Raw genomic sequence first — 23,143 nt, 5'->3', positions numbered from 1 at the left:
ATGTTATAGAATGTGATGCTCAGCCTGGGTACTAAGTCTCTAGATTCTTTTCTTAAATGCCTAACACTGCTACAGTTCTCATTACTGTATTTCTGTTCTCACACAGCTTAATTTAAACCTATGTAACTACTTTTATTTAAGCAGAAGAAAAATGACTAAAACTTTTTTGCAGTATTTTTCAGGTTCGAACGAGCTGTTTTGCCAATGCATGCATAGAGTTGTCTTACCAGTACATGCTTAATTATATTACAGAGCTTTCTGAAAATTTAACTTAAATTGTTTCTGAAAAGGGAATGTATATGGTGTATAAACTTATATGGATATTGTATATTAGTTTCTCCTACAGTGCCAAAAGAAAAAAAATAAGATAGAAAAAGACACATCTATGATGCTTTATATTAATTTTCTTAAATATTTGTATTATAAAAATATTGGTTTGTGTTTGTGATATTGTGTACTCTGAAGGTGTCTGAAGTTTGCTGAGTGATGCATGTATAACTCTATGTGTTAAATCAATTAATTTGTTCGTGTAACAAAACAGCAAAAACCTCTTGCTTATGTGGTCTTAGAATTTTTGTGGAATATAATCAAGCACGTGTTACCATGTTTCCATCAGCATTTAAACACGAGAAACAATTGTAGCATAGCAGCCCAATTTATGATGTTGGCCCAGTAAGAAATTGTTTCGTTTATTCCTGTATTTTCAAAAGAAAGCTTATTTTTGATTGCATCATTTTTTTAGAGTTGCCTTGAGACATAACGTATATGCCTGATTTTCATAAAAACTAGTTTCCTGAAAATCAGGTCTATTAAAAATATCTCAAGCCAGACACCAAAAATATCACAACTAGCTTCTGCAAAGTGAAGCCATCTTACTTCAAAGAAGGAAAGAAAATAAAATGTGGTAGTCAGATCAGTTTAAAGGTTAGAGAAAATGGTTCAAATATTAATATATTTTAGAGAAAATATAATTTAAAAATTGAAATTAACTAAATTTTGTCAAGGATTTATTTGCCAATGCTAAAGAATACCTATGTGCTGATTTCCTTGAAGTTGGCAAAATAATTCCCATTTAAAATACTGATTTTCTTTATTTGTAAATCCTTCTGTTATTTCTATGTCTGTTTCTGGTTAAAATCTGTTTGGTTTGTTGCAGTACATGGCGTTTGGGAGGAATGGTCACCTTGGAGTTTGTGTTCATTCACATGTGGTCGAGGCCAAAGAACTAGGACAAGGTCATGTATACCTCCCCAGTATGGGGGAAGATCATGCGATGGACCTGAAACGCAACATAAACCTTGCAATATTGCACTCTGCCCTGGTGAGCTGATATAGCACCTCTCTGCTTTGTTACAGTGCATTCAGTGTGGGTTGACTGTAATTTCTTTTATTGCCCTCTGCAGACAGGAAAAAAAAAAAAAAGTTATGCAAAGTAAGTAGGCAGGGTAATGCTCATAATTTTGACTGGAGTGATATAATCAGGACAGCAACTCTGTTCAAGAACCTGCACAAGCACACAATTCCAAGTTTCTTCAAGATACTCTTTCTGAAGGGCAGGGTATGTTGTGTAGGAAATCTTGATTCAGCACGGGTCCTGGAGAATCAAAAGGCAAGCAAGAGTATGGCTTAAAGGGAGACATTCAAAGGTCACGTAGCTTGTGTCCACCATATCTGTTTGAATTATGTTTGCTTGGTAGTTCATTGTGAATATTTATTCATCGTACAACATATTTGGCAAAATTTTAATTGTTATTGATTTATTCAAAATGGATATTATTTGTATGTGCAGAGAGAAAGGCTGACACAAGGTAGGGCAATGTTTGAAACCCAGTTAAACCCTTGTGGTAAGAATTTTAGACTGAATAATTTCTGGGAGTTAACTGCTAAACCACTTCCACCCGCAACCAAGTAAACAAGGTGTGGGCTTCATGTTAAATCTTCATCCACTGAAACTGAAACTAACTAAAAAAAAAACCAAACAAAATCGCCTATTCTTTCGAAATAGATTTTTTTAATTGATTAAGATTTTCACCAATTTTTTTAATGTATATGTATATATATACACATATATATTTGTGTCTATACATAAAACCTAAGTATTACGAAGGTGATTAAATATATAGCTACTGATCTCTCTGCAATAAAAAGTCTCAGTTAGCTGTAATGTGAGAAATTTTTTTCATAACATCTGGGTGATGGTGTGAAGGCTGCCTTTGCAATAGGCCTGTTTAATATCCACAGTTTGCAACACTGATGCCAATAGATTCTCCATGACCGGAGCTGTTCCTGAAAAGGGCTGTTTGATTAGCAAATAGTTGGCTGATGATTTGAAAGTGGAGGTGAAGGAAAGAAAAGAACTTTGTGTCTCGCAGAATTAAAACAATTTCTTATATTCTTATTAAACTTGAACTTTACTCAGCAAAGCATACGCAGTATGCTGCAACTTTAGTACAAAATTTGTAGAAAAGTTTTAGCCTTGAATGCAGCTGCAAAAATTTTGAATTAATCCAGTTTTTGGCCAAGTTGGCAGCTGTGCAATTTTACATGTGCCTACACAAAAGTAATTAACATGATATATGAGCATGAAGCAGAGTTGACAACAAGAGAAATGCCAAATAAAAATAGAAGTGAAGAAATTAATGCATTGAGATCACTTCAGTACTTCAGAGAAACTCAAAAGACATTACACCTAATCTGTCAAAATAAGCAGTTATTTGAGAAGTGTGGATTCTTAACAGTCATTGTACCTAAATTACTTTCACCAGAGAAAGTTATATACTGGTTACATTTAAAAGTAACAGTTTAGGTTTTTGCTGAATGTTACAATTTGCTGTAATTTGAATGTTCTGTTTTATAAGGGAGCCTTCATGTTGAATTCTTTAGTCCTTTAACTATATTTCTGAAATGGAAAACCCACATTATTTGCTCCTAAAGATAAAGAAGGGAGATGTGTGAAATATATATGTCACTGAATTGAATTTTCTCCAAAGATACTATAAGAATCAATTTGATCTTTCCTACCCTAAATATTACTATATACCAATGAATAAAACTGAAGAGGGTGCATTGAAATATAATTTCCATAATGTTTTCTTCTTCACATAAAGCTTTTATGATTAATGAGAGCAACTAGCTTCCATGTTTGGAAAGACATCCATTTTCTGCTGAATAAATTATCAGGGAGAAGCTTCATACTTGAGAGGTATCTGCATTGAGAAGAGGTTCACAATCAGGTGTTACATAGAATATTTAATACAGAACTTTAGGAAAAAAAAACAACTCAAAACTTCTCTTTAATTCATTGGCTGCTGAGATCCTGAGCATTAGAGATACAGAAAGTACCTTTGATTGTTAGAAATGTTCTGTTTACTGTCAGAGAACAGTAAAGTAGTTCACTGAACAGTGGTGAACCCATACAGACACAGTATGTTTAATCACTAACTTCATGATTCTGCTTCCTATTTTAATTATTAGCATCATCAGTGTAGGAAGCTGCTAATCTATCCCTCCTTTAGAAGAATCCTGATTTCAGGGGTTAGCAAGTTTTCAGCAGTAGTGCTTTTATGGTAATGGTAGTTATAAAACCAGGTTTTCAAGGAAAATCATTAATCAAAATTGTATTGTGTCCTGCATTTTGAGTTTAAACTGAATAACTTCAGGTGCAATGAGGAACTGATGATTACTGAAGGTTTTATGAGTGCAAGATTCTGAATTAGCATGAGTAATAACACATTTCATAATGTCTACTGTTTTAAAAAATAACGTCTAGTCCTATTATCTATCATAGAACATGCAATTTTTCACTTGTATGGGAACTTAATTGGTTTACAGTTTTTATTATTTTGTTTTTTTCATATTTTCATTTACTTCAAGAATCTCTGTAATATATGAAATTAAAAATAACAGTCATAAACCTTTACCCATGGGAATATTCATCCAAACTCAAATCTATGGACTAAGACAAAATGCCAAACACAGAACTTGTCACCGCATATATTGTTTAAAAATTCAACTTGACAAATTCAGAAAGGTGATTATGCAATATGCAAACACAGAAGCAGACCTGAGGAGGAAGGCAGGCCGTTTCTGTCCTCCTACATTTTATGTCTAAATGTAGAAGATCTGGGATCATTTACCTTACAGGGAAAATGAACGATCAAGTATATTCAGCATTATAAGTACAGAGAATAGAGGTTGTATATGAGGCAATGTTTTCCTTTTCCTATTCAACTAGAGAGACTTAATTTCACAATCAGGACCAAGAACCTTATAAGATGACCCATCTGAACAATTGCTGCAGCTGCAATAAATCACTATAAAGGGCTCAGGATTTACATGATAAAAGATTGGCCTGTACTTCTACCAAAAAACCACCCCACCCCAATAGCAGTCTTTTTAATAAGGCCTTTCAAACCATACAGTATGGGAGCAAAGTCACAATTTATCCTTTATTACATCAGTGCATGATTAGAAGAGGTTAAATGTTCTTTACTTGAAGAAAAAGGAAAACGGTTTTTACATTATCTTAACGTTTTAAACATTTATGAAATGGTGGTTTCTGTGTTTCAAAGCTGTAAGAAGTCAAGCCTCTTTAAACTAGGCCCAGTCTGAGGGGCTGCATTCAGGCCTAAATTGAAAACCCCTAACCTAAACTGGCTTAGGTGGTAATCGCTGTCTCCATCTCTTTTGTGCCTGCTGTGGCAGTTGACGGACAGTGGCAGGAGTGGAGCTCATGGAGCCAGTGCTCAGTGACCTGCTCCAACGGCACCCAGCAGCGGAGCCGGCAGTGCACGGCCGCAGCTCACGGTGGCTCCGAGTGCAGAGGACCTTGGGCCGAGAGCCGGGAATGCTATAACCCTGAGTGCACCGGTGAGTACTGACTGGCACGGACAGTCACCACTTTACTGCTCCTGTTCTGGGGACACTTGGGGTTGTTTTTCCAAGTGTCCTTGGTTCCTCGCTTTTTTTTTTTTTTTTATTTGATGAGGTAAAAAGCTAAAGAATGTGCCCAGAAAGGCTGTGTGATGGGCTGCATATTAGCTTTTCAGCTTTGTCACCAATTAACGGATATTCAACAGTTTTACAAAAATATTTCAAGGCCTAAAATACTTGATATGAGTGTTTCACAAACCTAGAAAGTGAGCGTGTATGAACTACTGTTTTTTTACACTGAGGCTAATCCAGTGTAAAAGCAGCCTTCCAGGGTGGGTGTTATGTTTATACTTACCTTTAAGTTTCATTTGCACTGTCAGAGCATGTAAAAATCAAGCTCCTGAAATATCACATGCAAAAATATTTTAATCTAGTTTTTTATAGGGTACTTACACATGTTTTAAATGTGTATCACTACCATGCAACACCACTGTACAGGTATATACAAAAAATACAAAAGGGACAATATCTGTTTTTTAGTCTAAATTAAACATGGTAATTCTCTTTATTTTATCTCAGGATGTAAGTTATTTAGACAACAATCCTATATTTAGGAGCAAAGTAGAGACTTTCCCATCTTCCATGTGACTGCATCTACCACTTCCGTCATTGTTAGTTGTATCTGAGGGTCCTTGTTCTCTTGTACTAGTAAAGAATAGCCTATGTATTCTCTTTTATGACTGTCATTATGTCTCCACTATAACTATATTTTTCCAAACAGCAAATGGCCAGTGGAACCAGTGGGGCCACTGGAGTGGCTGTTCCAAATCCTGTGACGGTGGCTGGGAGAGGCGGATAAGGATCTGTCAAGGTGCTGCTGTGACTGGGCAACAGTGTGAAGGAACCGGAGAGGAAGTTAGACGGTGCAGTGAACAGAGGTGTCCTGGTGAGAAGCAAATAAAATCACTAATATTATCTACCCCACAGTATGGCTTACTTGAATGGTCTTCCTTAGGAGAGGCAAGATGAATTTCCATACAGCAATAGCCATAAAAAGTGTTTTAGCCAAGTCACTGCTGGTTTTCTCAGTGTAGTTGTGTTTATGTAGCTGGGTGTAAACTAGCTCTATTGGATACATGAGTAGTGCATATCATACTAAAGAAAGTTATCAGAAAAATATTTAATTGCTTAAGTATGCCTACATTATTTGGAGTGGCAATGATTTGCTATAGAAATTCTCTTTGAATACACTGTTTCTCAGAATATAATGTCTGGTTTTGTAAGTCATGGAACTCCTTTTGTCCAGTGTACAGGACATGTCTTTGTAATACATTTCGGGTAAATTCCAGTGCAGTAAAAACAAGGGGAAAAGTGAACCTAACTTACTGTATAGAATGAACAATTACATGAGCAAAATTTTATAAAAAGGAAAGTAATACAAAATTTCAAAGGCACATATTTCCTGTTTTAATATGGTGCTTAAATACATTTATTTGCAGCACTTCTTACTTTGCCCTCCCAATAGATTTAAGTCTGTCTTACTGAAAGCTAATAAAAGGGTACCTTTGAGCTTCTTCAAAAATGAATAAACAAAACCAGCTGGTGAATCTGATCATATTTATCTGTAAAGTCACATTGTCCTAAAGTAAAAGAATGCATTGTTGAATAGGTGCAAAATAACAAAATAAGGTGTAAGCAGTGTAGGATGTCTTAGCTGTTCACTTGGGAAATTATGTGTTCTGAACTGCAAGCCAGGAGGCAGAAAAAAATCAATCTAGCAATTGCTTTGACTTCTGGACATTTCAATGGCTATGTTCTTTGCTAGTCAGAAAAAGGACTTAAATGGCAGGGATGCTTTGGGTTAGGAAATGGAAAATATATCAGATGTGAATTTTATGTTATTAAGCCCACATTTTCATAGACAGTATGTTTATCCCTTGACAGCCATCAAAGAACAGTTTTCAAGGTATTTGTAGTACAGTAGAACAATGAATCTCATTGAATTTGAAGAACAAAAGGACTCTTTGTAGTTATACAGTTATAATACTATACTGGTGAAGTTAGCTGAATTTAACTTCCCTTTTAAATGATCTCCCAAATTTTAATAAAACATTCATAATTTGAAAAGCAGTACAAAACAGTATTTGTATTGGATTCCTAAACAAATTATAAATTACATAGCTAATGCAGACTTCTATAAAAGCACAGTACTAAGAGAAAGTTAATGTGAATCTTCTCAATAAGCAGACATTCAGATCAACCAGCTTCTGCTTGTAAAACCATTCTTGAAATAATTTGCATTTCTATATTTAAAAGAAAAAACCATGCTGTGGCAGTCCAATTTTCAAAGGTTGCCACCTGCTGTTAATAAAATATTTTACAGATGTATTTATAAGTCAAATGCACACAGAGCTTTATTTGCCATTGGCTAAATTTATTTATTTACTTGATTAATTCCAGATTAGAATCAGTATGCTTATAGAAACCATAACCTAAAGCACCTTTTAACAAGCTTATACTTGTGCAGAAGAGTATACTTGAATAACATTTAATTTATCTGTTTCTAGACTGACGTTTACTAAAACACCTCAGATTTAAATCTAGATATTGGATAATTTACCAAAATTTTATAAAATGATATACAGTTTACATTTTCTCGTGTTAATTAGCACGAAGAAAAACTGAATATTGCTACACAGAAAGGATCGTTCAAAGCGTAAACAAATGTCATTATTTGTATGCTCTTCTTCCATAGTCCTAAGGTAGTTCAGAAATCTATTTTTGTCTCATTAGTTTCTTTTTCTGTGTAAATCATCAATAAACACGAGACTATTGTATTAGCATTGCTTCGCCATTAGTGTAAGACCAGATCCTCAGTTCTGTTGATCTGACTAACAAGTTTCTCAAGTGGATGAGGCTGTGTCAGTTTGTATCACCCAGAGTTCTATCATCTTACAGAAAGTTAAGTTACAGCTGACTCTAAACTGTGGAAGCAAGAGAAGAATACAACCTTTTTCTATTATGCTAGCCCCTGTTAATAAGTTGCTTGGCAAGCAGAGCTGTTCACTTGACTCACTGAAAATCTTGACTGGACATTTTGCATCTCAAGTTCTATGTCAACTGAACATTATACACGATTTTCTTCATATCTGATCAATGATTCTCTTCGAATGGTTGGGGCAGGGACTGAATTATATCAGACACTCCTAGAATCTGAATATAAGTAGCACTAAGAAAGGCAAGCTCAGAACTATTGTCTGAAAGTTGATGTCTCAAACAGCTTGGTTTCTGAATGAAAGTTGAGTGTCTGTCTTTGTGATCTATTTCTATTCACAATTATCAATTTTAAAACTGTGGTTGTTTCTTTCCATTGAGTAATATTCTGGGAATGAAAATCATAGATCTAAATGTATTTTGGCTTCAGTCATTGCTCCATTGTTGTATCCCAAATGTCTAAAGTTAGATTTCACTCCTAGTAGGTCAGCAGTGACAGAGATTCAGTACTTTGCACTCAAAGCATCCTTTTGTGAAGGATAACTTCAGAAAATTGGAAACAAATCAAAGAAAAGAAAAAATGTCTAGATCTATGAAGCAGCTAGTCACACAGAAATCGCTGCAGAAAACTTAGAGGATGAACAAATGGGTCTGTCCCTTAGGAATCAAGGAGACAGCTAGGTAATAAAAGAAATTGCAATGCATGACTGATAAGGACTTACATGGCAACCTGATCAGAAAGTTTTAGAGAAGTGGGTAAGAAAAGTAAGGTAAATCCCAGCCAATGTGTTAGTAGAAACTCAGATGTGAGAACTGAGGACTAAGTACAGTGTTATTCAAGAGAGAAGACGTGCAAATTCATTTTTATAAAAATTGGACCATGTTCTTAAGACAGTTTTAAGAATATCTTAGGTTCAAAGAATATAGTACCTGTTTCCAGAAATACTTAATTCCATAATAGTTACTTGCATAAAAATCCTATATATGTTAAAATATTTATGCTTTACCCAGATTTTACTCAAAACAGGTCCTCAATATTTTTCCCATAAGCCTATTTTCAGTGGTTGAAAACATAGTATAGGTATTTTGACCAAAATATTGCTGAAAACCCTGATAAGCCACCTTGTTAACAAAAAGATAGCACTGCACATCTGCTGCTGAACACTAGCTAATTATTTCCTACTGAAGGTAGAAGGTTTCCTCAGAGGCAATACTAGCTACATAAGATAGAATATGGACCTCCATGAGGCTGTGTATGTCTCTTGCTTTGACTGTTGTGCAGAGCTTCCTCAGATGCCAGGTGGGCTAACTGCCTCGGGGATGAATGTCTCTCATCAGCAATGCCAAAGAAAGACTGTGCTTCTAGACCACTAAGTTTGTTGAGTGTGCTTAGGTGGGATGAATTCAGGCCTACCATTACAATGGGTATATAATGTAGTAAATTTGAGTACATGCTCTATGTGGGAAGATACTGCTGAATCACTTCATCAGTGAAAGATCTGCTTTCTATTTGCCAATTTTAGCAAATTTACCTTTTTGCTTCTACATTTTAGCAATTCTCTATCATTTTGTACAGCTAACTCACATTTATCTGTGGCTATGTTATTAATTAATTGTGCCATAGTTACAGAAATACTTGAACTGGTTCTGAGCAGAGCCAGCAGGGCCAGTGAGGCTTTTAAACTCAGACATAATACTGCTCTGGCGTGACTGTAATGTCTCCATGGGCAACATGGGTTGGATCCTCACAGATGCTTTAATGTGGGTGTATGCCTGATTAGTAAGCTCTGCCAGATATACTTTAGCTTTAGAAGAACTGGTCTGGTTTTTATGCACAGAATTCCTTGATCCAAGGTATTTGTACAAAATGCATCGAAAAGCACATGGTTGCACTGCGCAGAGTCAGTCAGGGACCAGGAAATTTTGTTTACTTGGAAAAGTGCTCCTTTCTCCCACATATCTTTCCTGATAGCTCTGGGTCCTGGGAATGTCTTCTATGTTGAACACAACCCACCAGTGCACAGATAAACCTTGGCATTATGTTAAAGATAAAGTAGAATTTTTAGTTCTGAAAAATGTGATGCGAAAGCACACAGGTTACCCTTCGAAATAGATGGGAAAGCTCTGATATGACCAGTGACTTGCTAACATAGAAGAAAAAATATGATGCATATAGATGGCTATATACACATTTAACATTCAATATTGAAAAGCAAGTAGAAGTTTTAGTTCTGAGAATCAGCACCTGAAGTATTGATAAGTGAACACAACACATTTGAAATGGCCACATGACAAATACACTTCTCAAAGAGCTCTAAGCTTTAGAAAATGTATGTAATTTATAATATTACCTCTATATTATGCTAATTTACTCTCCCCAAATCAGAACATTTATTTTCTTTATAAGGTCATAATAGGACAGTAATTGCATTTGCTTGTGTCACCAGATGGCTTATGTTTACCAAAATCTGGCTTTTCCCATTGTAACATTGGCCTGATGCATTCACTTTTTGGGCATGTCTGAAGCAGTGTTAGTATTCTAGATAATGAATATAAACAAATTTCTTTGGGTTTTGCCATTAATGGGTCTCTTGCTTTTTTAGCAGCACCAACTGTCTTGATTTACGATTCAGGAACGATGATAGTGAGGCAAATTTAGCAGCATTTTTTCTGCCCAACTGTGATTCAAATTAATATTACCGAGCCATCTGCAAGGTATTCTTTGTCCTCCATAAAGAGAGGGTGCAGCTTTGTGTGAAAGTTTGCTCAGTTTCCTTACCCATCTCATTTTCTGTCAGCAGAAGTACAAAATGGAGGACGGACAGTTTCACGGGTTAAGGAATGGGATGGACAAAATCTGTAGTCTGTTCCTGCCTCTGCAAGAGATTTCCCATGCAACCATGGGTGAATCATTGAATAGCTTTCTGCCTTATCATACTGTCTGCTATAGTGATAGAATTCCGTTTCTCTTTGGTTTTGGCTATTTTGCAGTAATATAGTGGAGTTACAATTTTCCTGAAATACTTTTAAAAAACTTTTAAATAACCCCTGGCTTTCCTCTGCTGAACTTGGGAAGAATTCGATAGCAGTAACTAGCATTTATCAATGCTTTAAATTGTAAGACAATTTCAGCCAGGTGTTTTCTGTCTTTATCTAATTTACTCCAAAAACATAAACTGGGAATCTACAGTAAAAAATACAAAGAGCAAAAAGAAATCTGTAGGTCATGACCATGTGAAAATAAAACACAAAGCATTTGCAGAAGCTGTTTTTCCCATCCAGTTCTGTTACTACAGAACTGTGAAAATATTTTTTCCATTTAAGTGATATTGCAATAACCAGTAAAAGACCATTTTGTTTTATAGACACTCAATCCTGTATTATTGACTATACTTGCTTAATTACCAACTTGTACTGAAACACATTTCAAAGAAATAACCTGCTTTTTGAGTTTCAGAATATACAGCTCTTATTTGATACCTTTAGCACATTTAATGTTCCAACTAAGGTTTCAGAACTGATTCTTTCACATAGAGTTTAAGTTTTAGAAAAATCTTAGATTTTTAAAGTTTCATTACAGCTATAACATTTTAAGTATCATATTCTAAAATATGCCTAATGTTATTAATCAAAATAGTGCAAAACAAAAGGATTAAAACCTGTCCAAACACTGCAATTACAAACTAAAGAGTGTTTGCTGAGGAGAATAAAGGCACAGACAATATGAAATAAGTACCATAATGAAGACAGGTAATTTACAAAAATTACAGGGTTTGCATTTTTGTAATTAATTCTTAAATCCAATTATGTTAATATATACATTTCAGGAAAAATTAAGACAATTAAAGATTTTTCTGATATAAAATACCTGGTTTAGGTTAATGTTTCTATTTAAATTCTCATTTATAAATGGCAGCACCCTATGAAATATGTCCTGAAGACTATTTGATGTCAATGGTGTGGAAAAGGACCCCAGCTGGGGACATGGCATTCAATCGATGTCCTCTTAATGCCACAGGTACAGTATTGCTGGATATTTTATGATGATAAAAAGGGGAGATGTCTTTTGCATCTAGACATAATCATTACTAGACTTGGATGCATGTTATACTCATATCTGTGAGTGTGTCTATATTAACCCCACATATTTACATATGCACATATATATATATGTATATACATGTACATATACTCTGTCTCTTATAGCTTACATATATGCATAGGTCCGCCACATAGATGCAGTATAGCCAGAGAGAAAATGCTGAAAAGAAATTAATTTGACAGGACCTATCAGACAAAGTGATTAAAATGAAGCAAAACATAAAAAACTTATTAATTAAGAAAATGCTACTTACACTACTCTTTATATACTGATGATCATGGTATGAAATAATTTGTGTGCTTTTAAAATAACATGCAATGTAGCTTAAAAAGGTTCATTCTTCCCAATTGCTCTCTATTACATAAATATTTTCTCTGTTCTTTGTGACTTACAGGCACCACTAGCAGACGCTGCTCTCTCAGTGTTCATGGAGTGGCCTTCTGGGAACATCCAAGCTTTGCTAGATGCATATCAAATGAGTACAGACACTTGCAGCATTCAGTAGGTGCAAAGCCAGCTTTAGTACTTGCTCTGTTTATTCAATAATAATCATTGGTGTGAAAAAACCACATAGCTATTTACTCTCAAGTCAGATTTTTTATAAGAAATGCAAGGAGGGAAATAGACCTAAGAAATAATATTCATATTCACATATGTTTTTCTGATCTTGTATATTGCTGGTCTTTGAGTGAAAGAAACTTTGTCTTACTGTGGAAATGGAAAAATGAATCACATTCCCTTTTTTCATGTCCACTGTGTGAAATTTTTATCGGAGTCAGAGGTAAGACACATACTTTGTTTTTATAGAAAATGAGAAATGAATAAATGAGATTTACTGGAAGAGTGACCTGCTGAGTTATTTTATAATGCCTTGAATTCTTTAATTGCTCCCTAGGAAGTCAGAAACAATACTTTTTTTGCTATCAAATTTAGAACTTCGACTTCAAATGTAACTACAAGAAATGATTATAGGGTAAAACCATTGCAGTGTCTTGGAAAAAGTAAAGTAGCTCTCTGATGAAGAACATTTATGGGTTTTTTTCAGTATGCTTAACAAAGTTTCTTCATAATGCATATGTATTATACATTTATCTACTGCCTAAAGATATGTATATGCATAGATGTAATACACTGTATATATTGCACTATAAATATACGCCACAGTATATGCTAGGCATATTGATTGCACTCTATTCTCATAACCTAAGCATTCAGCCAGGTTAGCACTATTGTGGGAAGAGCTCCTTTGAAGATTCTCATGGACAATTGTTTTTGCCTGCATGATATATTTTACTGACATTGTTACTATTCTGCCTCCTTTTCCAAAGGCCACTGCTCCACTAATCATTGAGTAGAGGGGCACTAATACAGCTGTGTGCTTTATAACTTCCCAACCTCTGAACCAAGTGCAACGCTTCCGTAGCACATTTAAAAATCTTTGGTGGCTTGAAAAGTAGTAGTGTGGCTGTCATTCCTCAAACCTGGATTCCTACTTAGAGGACAACTTGATGAATTCCTTTGAGCTGCATTTTGGTTTCATTAGATTCCAACCTATTTGAGGCCTGGCCTTCAGTTTCAGGGAAAGCCAAAGCAAGCATTATTTTTAAGGTAACACAGATTAGTGTCAAAGCAGTTTTCCCTATGACAGAGAAACTTTCCTATTTTACATAGCCATCTGTATGTTGGTCTATCCCTTTAGTGTTCATGCTGGAAAAAAAATAACATTAAGTTGGCTGTAATTGCTTTGTATTTTATATTTTCAATATTTTTTTCTTTTGCAACAGCTTCATATAGTATGTCTAAACGTACTTTATGGACAGCAATACACTTGTGTTTTATTTAATTAGAATCTGTATTTTGATAAATAGGACAATAAAGGCAATGACTGCAGGTAATTGCAGTTTTTGAATACTAATAATGTCATGCTACAGAACCAAAAATTCATTTTTATGATTGAAAACATTGAGTTATTTAAAAGTAAAGCAAATTACTTCTCTTTTGAAATATTTAAAGTATTTTGAATTTTTTTAAACACATTTATTGATCTTGACATGCCAGACACTTTAGAGTGTTATTCCTCTGCTCTTACCTTTTTACATTTCATACCAACATTTATTCATGGCATCGATCCTCATGCTGTTGACTCTGTAGTAATATTGAGCCTTTTCTTTTAATGTTGGTGCTGGAAGTCATGCATAAGCAGTTCAAACTGTGGGAAATGCTCTCTCATGGTATTCAGCAGGTCAACTTGCCTGGCTAACTTTTGGTGAGGCATGGTTATTTTTTGAAGAATTGTGAGTCTGCCTGGCAGGAAGGGGTCATGATTGGACAAAAGAAGGCATGTCAAACCTAGATCAGATTTATTTATTCTTCTGTATTTCCTTTTTCAAAATATTAAGTATGTTGAGACCACACTATGGAATAATCTTCTGCCAAAGAACATTTAAAAATAACTAAAGCTTCTTTAAAATTACACAAGCATCTTAACATCATCTTATTGCTGCACAAAATTTCAGACTGGTTTATGTGTATACAAATGAATGGAGAAAAGTGAATTTCTTTTACACTTGGGAGCTGTTCACAGAGTAAATCAGCTTGTCTTGCATCTTACTGATTCTGAAAGTGAACAACACAGCATATTTAAAGCATCGTGGAAAATAGAGGTAAAAAACTATAAGGTCATCACCCTGCAAATGTAGGCTTGTTCCACCATGATACATATGTTAGCTCAATAAATCCCTGAAAATAGGGTTTCATAAGAAAGCTGCTGACAGACGGTGTTGCTATAATAAATATGTGTGCTTATGAAAGCATTTATGAGATGCCTTGCTGTGCTAAACTTACCAATGATATTTTACCAATTCAGACCAGGACTAGTGGGGGGGTGTCTCACAGTTCTGTGAAAGTTCCCATAAAATCTGAGTCTGAGCTGAAGCCCTTTCATTTCTTATGTGAAATACATAAAAACAAAGTTACTGCCTAGTCTTCAAAAATCATACTTCTAAGGTTGGTTTAAAGCAGTATATAATATACATACAACACTAAACATATTAAAGCATATCCTTCTGGAGGACTACAGCCACATCCCTATCTCTGTGATGTTCAAACATGCCACATATGATCTAGAACTAGGCCAGAAGTCATGCAGTTGCATTCACATGGTCCTCTGCCCAATCAAATAGTTTCTGAAGAAAAGTGTTTCATAGCTTAAGAGCTACAGAATACTGCTTTGGCCACAGCACCTGCTAATCTGGCTTCACAAAATCTGCACTGAAAGCTTACTGTTGCACTAGTAAATTAACTAAACAGGGTGACTGCTCAAGCTTAAACACTGTCCTTGCAGTCATCTACGCTGTTTAACTGTTTATCTGTTAGCATATTCCCTGACATAATTTAAGACCAGGCCAGTTAGCACTGCCCCAAAGAACATCTAGCATCCTTTAGAGGTTAACACAGCAGAGAGATTATTCCCAGCAGGCAATAAAAACACTGTTTTCTGGGACAGAGGCGGTAGAGTCTAGTTTGAGGGATACAAGCTGTCTGTGCTCATTGAGCTCAGGGCTAGACAATGTTGTTGTGGCTATTTTGTTTACCTGTATTTGCTATTTATATAGTAAAACCGCCTTATGTTTGGGCAGCCTGGACTGTGAGTCAGAGCTGAATGTGTCTGTCAGTGAGGCCAGACCTGAAGTCCTGTGTCCAATTCTGGGCTCTCCAATACCAGTGGGTTATGGTGTTACTGGAGCAATGGGCCTCTAAAGAGATTAAGGGTCCGGATCATCTCTCCTATGAGGAAGGGCTGAGAGAGCTAGAGCTGTTGAGCCTGGAGAAGAGAAAGCTAAGGGGGAATTTTATCAATGTGTATAAGGAGGGTAGAAGGAAGATGGAACCTGGCTCTTCTCAGTGGTGCCAGTGACAGGACCAGAGGCAATGGGCACGAACTGAAACACGGGATGTCCTCCCTGAACATCAGGGAAAACATTTTCTCTCTGAGGGTGACCGAGTACTAGCACAGATTGCCCATGAAGGTTGTAAAGTCTTAATTTCTGGAAACATTCAAAAGCTGTCAGGACATGTTTTGGATCACTCTGTTGTTCTAGATGACCCTGGTTGAGATGGGTATTGAACCAGATGACCTCTAGAGGTCCTTTCCGACTTCACTCATTCCAAGATTCTGTGATTCAGTGATTCCCATAACTCCAGAAAACTGGAAATTCACTCAAGGCAACAATCCTGAAAAGTTAATTCATAGACTCCCTCTCTAATATCTGTATGTTTTTAATATCTTCCTAGTAATAACCTTTTCTTACAAACATTAACACAGGTTTTTAGCAGATGCCCATACTAATCCACAATTCTATGCCATATATTATAGAATTTTACTGCATGACCACAGGTGCCCTGAAGACTATTTTCTTACTATACAGTAGGTGCACAAAGCCTTTCATATTTCTACAGTTTTCTTCATTATTCTCCTGGAAGTGAAATGGAACAAATTTCAACTCCTAATAAGGAGTATTAAAGTAACAGAAACCCATCCAGTGCTTCATGTTCTTCAGCTTGACTTAAGTCTCATATGGAGACCAGTATGGTAGCTATGTAAATCATGCTAAAATGGTACTGTCTTTTAATTTCAAAATCCATTTGGAAGTCTTTTTGCAAAAGGTGAAGAGTCAGTAAAGTTAGAAATACATTCAGAATGCTCTAGATAATATACTTTGCTCATAACCCCCAACACTATGAATAATTTAGCTCTTTTTCCAGCCACTTACAGGATGTGCCAGGCAGAATTACTGCCTCTACTCTACTCAGGACAGGCATGTACCGGCATTTTAGATGCAGGGTATTGACACCATTTTCCATTGGCTAAATGAAATTGTCTAGGTACATGGACCACTTTTTGATACATATATCAATATTGTACTTAATACTCAATTACAAAAGTTTCAGAGCAATTCATGATCTTTAACATGTCTCCTCATCATATACTTGACATCAGGCTCTACTACATCTCCATTTTTTGTTGATGGAGAACTGAGGGAGACCAATTAAGCAAGAAATGTATCTCTGGTCTTCTGAATTAGTGCCTAGCCACTTCTTCTTAATGTTCTAGCCTCTTCCTATGACAGCACAGAAAATCCCTGGCATGATAAAAATACAGTAACTGCAGCACCTCTGAAGAGAATATACACCGGAACACGCTGAAACAGTGAAGGGCGGTGGTTTCTATTGCGGAGTGGAGACTGGTGGTCAACATCCATCTTTTGAGGGCACAGTGCCCTCCATGATTCATGTCTAAGAGATTGAGTGAAAGCAGATAAGAGGATGATGCAGTTCAGCTATGCCTCAAATGTACAGCCTGTACTTCTATTAGTTTATTTTACTTTGTGTGCTATAGAATACAGGTCCCTTTTAAAACTAGAGATTATAATTAGTATGTTTTGAATAATGAAACCAATTAGTCATGAATAATTTATCCAACATTTGGTACAAATCAGTCATCAAAGGAATTCAACAAATACTGTTTGACCAGTTTATACAGCTGGTTGACTAACATGAAAAAAATATTCACTGAACAAATTGAAGGACAAAAGTGCCAAAATCCATGAAATAAACCCTTGGGAAATTATTTGGTTAGCTCTAATAATAATAATTAAAGAACCTAATTAGGATTATTCTTACTAAAGCACTATAAGTGGAAAATGCCATGATAAGTAGGGATACTTTGCCTTATGGAACCTAGGGGATCAAGCAATAATGTGATGAACAGAAAAAGAAACATCACGGATTATTTATCAGGATTTCTATGGATTTCTTGTATTGCCCTAGTGTGCTCTCAGTACCTGCAGTTTTGCATTAAGAAAATGCTATTAGTCAAGCATGGTGTTGCAGGACTGCTACAAGTCATCTTTACTGCTAAAATGGAATATTTTGCCCAACTATGTACAATTTGTTAATTGTGTTCTTTAGAAAGAGTAGATTACAGCAAAGAAAGTCTTCCAAGTATCTTTTTCATTATGGATGGAAATGAAGTAAACTCACAAGGTTGAATAAGGTCTAGTGGCAGGGGACATCCTTTCTTCAGTTCCTTCTGCATAGCTCTTGGTGATATGTTGATCATCAGTTTTAATTAATCTCCCTATTTTCTCTAATTCCAGATTATATTCTCAAAATCTGAGGGTTTTTTTTTCTCTGTGGAATAGGTATGGTTTGGTTTTTTTGACCATTTTACCACATCAGTTACCATTATAACCTAAGTTTTGGACCTAGTTAAAGACTGATATCTGTACCTTCAGCAAATTGTTTCATTTTCTGAAAACTAAACTCCTTTGGTCTAACTAGCATATTTTAATCTCTTTAAAGAGCATCTGTTGGTGGCTTAATGGACTGTTATATATAGAAAGGCAGATTAGATGATGATCTAATGACCTAAATTTAGACTGTAGGATATTATGAAACATTCTTCTCATTGCTTATTATCTTCTTTTTATCTGGAAGAAGAAAAAGGTCTGGCTAATTATTTTGCCTAAAATAGTTTACTTGAGCTAGTACTTGGTTCATTTGGACTATTTTTTTCTGAGATATGTTTTCATAAAATAAAGATATCTCAAAAATATTATAAGTTTTTATTTTGCATGCCTAAAATTTTTTAAGTAGATCAGACATTACACAACTCCGCTGACTAAATACACTGTCTAGTTAGGCATAGTATCACCATGAGAGATTGCAAACAGTCTTGTGGCACAAAGACAAAAGACATCCTGCATTTTGGCTGCCACAAACAAACCATGTCAGCTGTGTAATGGATACTTTGAGACAGACCAAACTTCAATTAAGTATTTCACATTTATTTAATTTCTAGGATTTCAAGTGTGTATTAGGTATTAATCGTTCTTGCTGCAACTTGTATACTACAGAAGGCAATGTCTAATTTCAGGTTTGGTCTTTGTTACATTCTAGATCCTAAGTGTAGAAAAGGAACATCATGAATTATTAGCATAACTTCTTGAATGATCTCCTCTTGAACTAGAGTCTCTCTCATAGGAAGACATCTAGTCTTCACTGTAAAAAGTAATGCCACAGAGAATGCATTCCTCAAGACTTTTTTCTTCGATTTTCAGTTCTTGTGTTCTGGCAAGTTTGAACCAGTACGCCTCAAGTGGGTTGGATCTACTGAGAAATTTCACACTCTGCTTTGATTTTTTTTTTTTTCTTCATTTGGATAAACAGGGAAGAATCTTTTCTGAGAGTAAAAAATTCAGTGATTTGTAGTATAATTGGATGTGACTGCAGAACCAAGAATTGAATCAGTAATTAGGAGTCCACAGACCTACCTCAGATGATATCCGTGAAAAAAAAGTCACAGAAATAGCTCAAATAATAAGAGTTAACTTCATTTTCCTACTGTCTTGAAGCCTATCAAATTTGGAATGCTACAAGCAAGAAGACTAAGAAGCAAGCCCCTGCATTTAGGAATGTACTACATAATCCTTTGTGTGAGCAACTGCTGCTGAGAGGCATAGCTAAAGACTACATCTACTCTTAATCCATTCTACAAATGATAGTAACCTAAATTAGAAAAAAAACAACCAAACAAAAAACCTAAATCAAAACAAAGAAACTACTCACCTCCTCATCCCTCCCTCCACAGACCCCCCAAACCAAAACCCCAAATCCAAAATACATTGGAGCTAATACAGAAAATGAAAAAGATATTAAAATAGTTTGGTATAGGAAAACAATGAGTTTTCGTATATGGCTCATAAGGTCTTTTTGAAATTAGTATCTGAAGATTGTATGGCCATTTTTAATGAAAACCATTAATGATTAAGATCTAAAACTGCTTTTGTGTAAATGGAGAAAATGCTTGAATATATAGGGCTATTTTTGTTTTCTATTCTGTTACGGACGCGTTCTAGGATTTATTGAATCACAAAACAGCTAATTTTGTAAGGGATGTGCATAAAAAATAATGGTAATATGTCACTGAGTTGCCACACACTGTAATAGCCCTTTTGCGTATAGTGAGACCCTCTAAATGGCTTTTGGACACACTTTCTGGAGATTTGTACTAGGCTCATAAATAGCAAGTAGGACTAAAACCTATCATCAGGACCCTCGCCTTGTTTCTGAAGGGCATCTCAAATATTATCAGAAAATCTCTATTAATGCAACCCATTCTCTATGTAGCAGAGTTTTCACGCCTGGATTACAAAATTCTACGTTTAGTTGCTTTGATAAAAGTGAGGTACTAATTTGTGCCAATTTGAGTGATATAACACCTAAATCAATGGATTTCTGCAAACTGGGCTGATTTTCTATCAGAAAGAGGAAGTTGGAAAACTGAAAAACCTCTTAACTCTTCAGAGTTAGGAAGGAAAAATCTGCATATGAAATATCACGCTGGTGTCAAGATATTAGCACTTATGAAGGAGTATGAGAACTTATGCAGGTGAATCTTTGCATATCAAACTCATAATATAGCTTTAAAAATGCATTTCTGCTGCTTGTAGTTCATACTATAATTTTGTTTCCCCTTTTTCCACAGCAGCGTTATTCACAATTTTGCAAGTGCCTGGCTAAAATATAATTTGATAAAAAGAACTCTGAGGTGAATAGTGATTTGCTCAGCTGCAGCTCATTAGAGATGATTTTGTTTTTCCAAATTATATTATAAGGGCAGCATATCAGCCAGTCCATGTACTCCTCAGTGAAATGACTGCTGTACTCTGGGGAATGAAAGGCTTCCTCCTAAAAAATTTACTGCTCCTTTTTTGCTAGTTTAGTGCTTCATTTCTTTTTATATAGCTGCAGAGCCAAGCAGCCAGGCTTAGTTTTGTAGATTTGAGTGTACAGGCCTCTATAACAACATTTTTCTTCTGCTTCGGTCTATTCTTATATTGGTATATGTCAGCTCTTCACCTTTGCAGCCTTTGATAGGCAGGGGAGTCTTGTCAGTAAATTATCTGCTTTCCTTGCCTTGCCTCCCTTGTAAACCCAGAATCTGCAGGAGTCAGCTCTGTTTTGTCACCTCTGTGTCTTGACAGGAGGATGGCAAAATCTTTTCTCTCATCACAAAACAACCATTCAAGAGGTTGTGGCAGGCAACAGTTTTCCCTTGCCTCACTAAAAAAATTCCATTCTGTGTGGGAGAAGATTAAAACTTCAAAACAAAAGAAAAACCCAAATTACTTCAATATTTCTGTTTGCTTAATGATGAGGGCACTCATTTAGTTGTGAGAAAGCTCTGCCTGCTCTGCCCTGCCAAACTCATTGTATGGACTGAACTGTTGGGGTTTGGAATGCTTTTAACACCATGTTATAAAGTTAGTATTATTTTCTTAGTCTTCTAACAGATCTGCTTCCTTCTCTGTAAATAAATATTCACTTTGCCAAAGAAATAACCCACTACTTCAGCCACTCTCATGAAATCTACGGTCTAACCAACCACTCCATCTCAAGAGAATGGCTGCTTTTTTCATAAGTGCCTTACAACAGGCACAAGGAGCATCTTAGGATCAGGAGAGTGAAATGTGTTTAAAAGTACTGTCGTACTTTCTGCATTCATGAAATTACAGTGCTTGATTTCGCGAAGATACACATGCACCCCAACATTAGAGATGCTGTACAGTGGGAGAAACATTTACCTGCTATTCTGCATAAGCACATCACAGTTTAATTCAACTGGGTAAGCTGCTTTTCTTCTTTACTGCTTTTGAATATCAGTTTTTTAATAGCCAACCAATCCCACTTGTTAAAGGAAAGTCCCCACTATCATCTCAGCATTCATAAGCATCTTTCCATATGTGGTTTACCAAAGAAGAATCTGTGTCTTAAAAGAAATGTCCTCCAGTGGCTTCTGCTGTGTCTGCTGCTGCAGTGAGCAGCTGAGTGTTCCCTGACCATACTGATACTCCAAATCAACCAACACTGCAGCCAGCAGGTAAACCCCACTAGGGTATGGTCAAGGGTAAAGCAAGAGGTGGAGGCCATTTAGGAACTTAATAAAGAATTAATCTAATTTCCCCTTAAAGTCTACCAAAATTGCAGGAACCTTCAGTCTAACACAGCTGCAGAGTGACTGAGGAATTTGGCTAGGCAGCTAGCTGCAAAGCAGTGGTCACATCATCTTACCCTTACAGTCATTCCACTAATTTTTTGTCCACTACTTAATTCATTGCATTCACCCATCATGTTTAAACTCAGGTTTGTTAAGTATATGAGACAAAATGGATTTTTCTCTTGCCCATTACTAAATGCAGAAATGAGAGCTCTCCAGGGATGCTAATTTACTTGAAACCATTCTGGTTTGTCCTGAAAACAGAAGTGTTATTGGAATGGCTGTGTAGAAACATAAAATCAAATAAATACAGAAATTGGTAAAAATCAAATAAACATAAATTGAAGCTTTTAGTAAGAGCTTTGTGTTGTAGGGACACATACTTAATCAGGATGACCATATACTATAAAAAAAGAAAGACAACTCATTCGTAGTATGTCCCTTTGTGACCCCCAGCTTCAGCCATTCAGTCAGCATGGAGTCAGGAGAGTTTACCTCAAGCAATGTTTTGGCTGTCAGAAAATGAAAACAACCGTCTCAGATTCGTCATTCTTTTTCCTCTCAACTCTTGCTCTTGTCATGTTGCATTATACATAGATAACACAAATCTTGAAGACATGCCCTCTGGTTAAAAAAGGAAACAACAATAACAACAACAAGATCTCTCACACAGCATGACAACGTGAGCAAAATTCAATCACAGATAATTGGAGCGTTTAATAACTACATAATAAAATAATAATAATAGAAATCTTAGTTCACAGAGTGAAAAGTATAAGAAGAAAAATACCGACCACAAAAGAAGTTATCCTTTAATGATTATTCATTTCTCATCCCTAGAGCTGTTTGTTACTCTAATCACGAGCACTCTTATCTATTCAGATATATTGTTGAATCCACGCAGAAATTAAAACACTGAAACTTTATGATTACTTTCTCTGCTGTCTGGCAGTTAGATCTCAAGGACTAAAATAAGTGACATTATTGATGTTGATTAAAAATAAATACATTATGGAATGGGTTAAAATGGCAAAGATTTCTCAAGCAAAATAATGGAGGTCTTGTAAAAGAGGATAGAGAAGAGGGTACAGGAAGAACTAAATATCCTTTTGAGC

At 35.7% G+C, this 23,143-nt stretch overlaps 1 protein-coding gene across 1 annotated transcript in view; it reads left to right on the top strand.

Annotated features, from left to right (window-relative positions):
* ADGRB3 (adhesion G protein-coupled receptor B3) overlaps positions 1–23,143 on the top strand; it is a gene marked incomplete at its 5' end in the record, with an annotated part of 463,681 nt that overhangs the window by 194,382 nt on the left and 246,156 nt on the right. Inside the window, 5 exons of the mRNA XM_084262372.1 lie at positions 1,157–1,321; positions 4,705–4,869; positions 5,654–5,818; positions 11,783–11,884; positions 12,363–12,469. Coding sequence (XP_084118498.1) covers positions 1,157–1,321; positions 4,705–4,869; positions 5,654–5,818; positions 11,783–11,884; positions 12,363–12,469 — 704 coding nt within the window. The remainder of the gene's footprint in view (positions 1–1,156; positions 1,322–4,704; positions 4,870–5,653; positions 5,819–11,782; positions 11,885–12,362; positions 12,470–23,143) is intronic.

This window comes from Gallinula chloropus (assembly GCF_964237585.1).
Source record: "Gallinula chloropus genome assembly, chromosome: 3".
Lineage (NCBI taxonomy): Eukaryota > Metazoa > Chordata > Aves > Gruiformes > Rallidae > Gallinula > Gallinula chloropus.
Note: the sequence above shows the minus strand (reverse complement) of the source record. Positions and strands in the feature narration are given on the sequence as shown.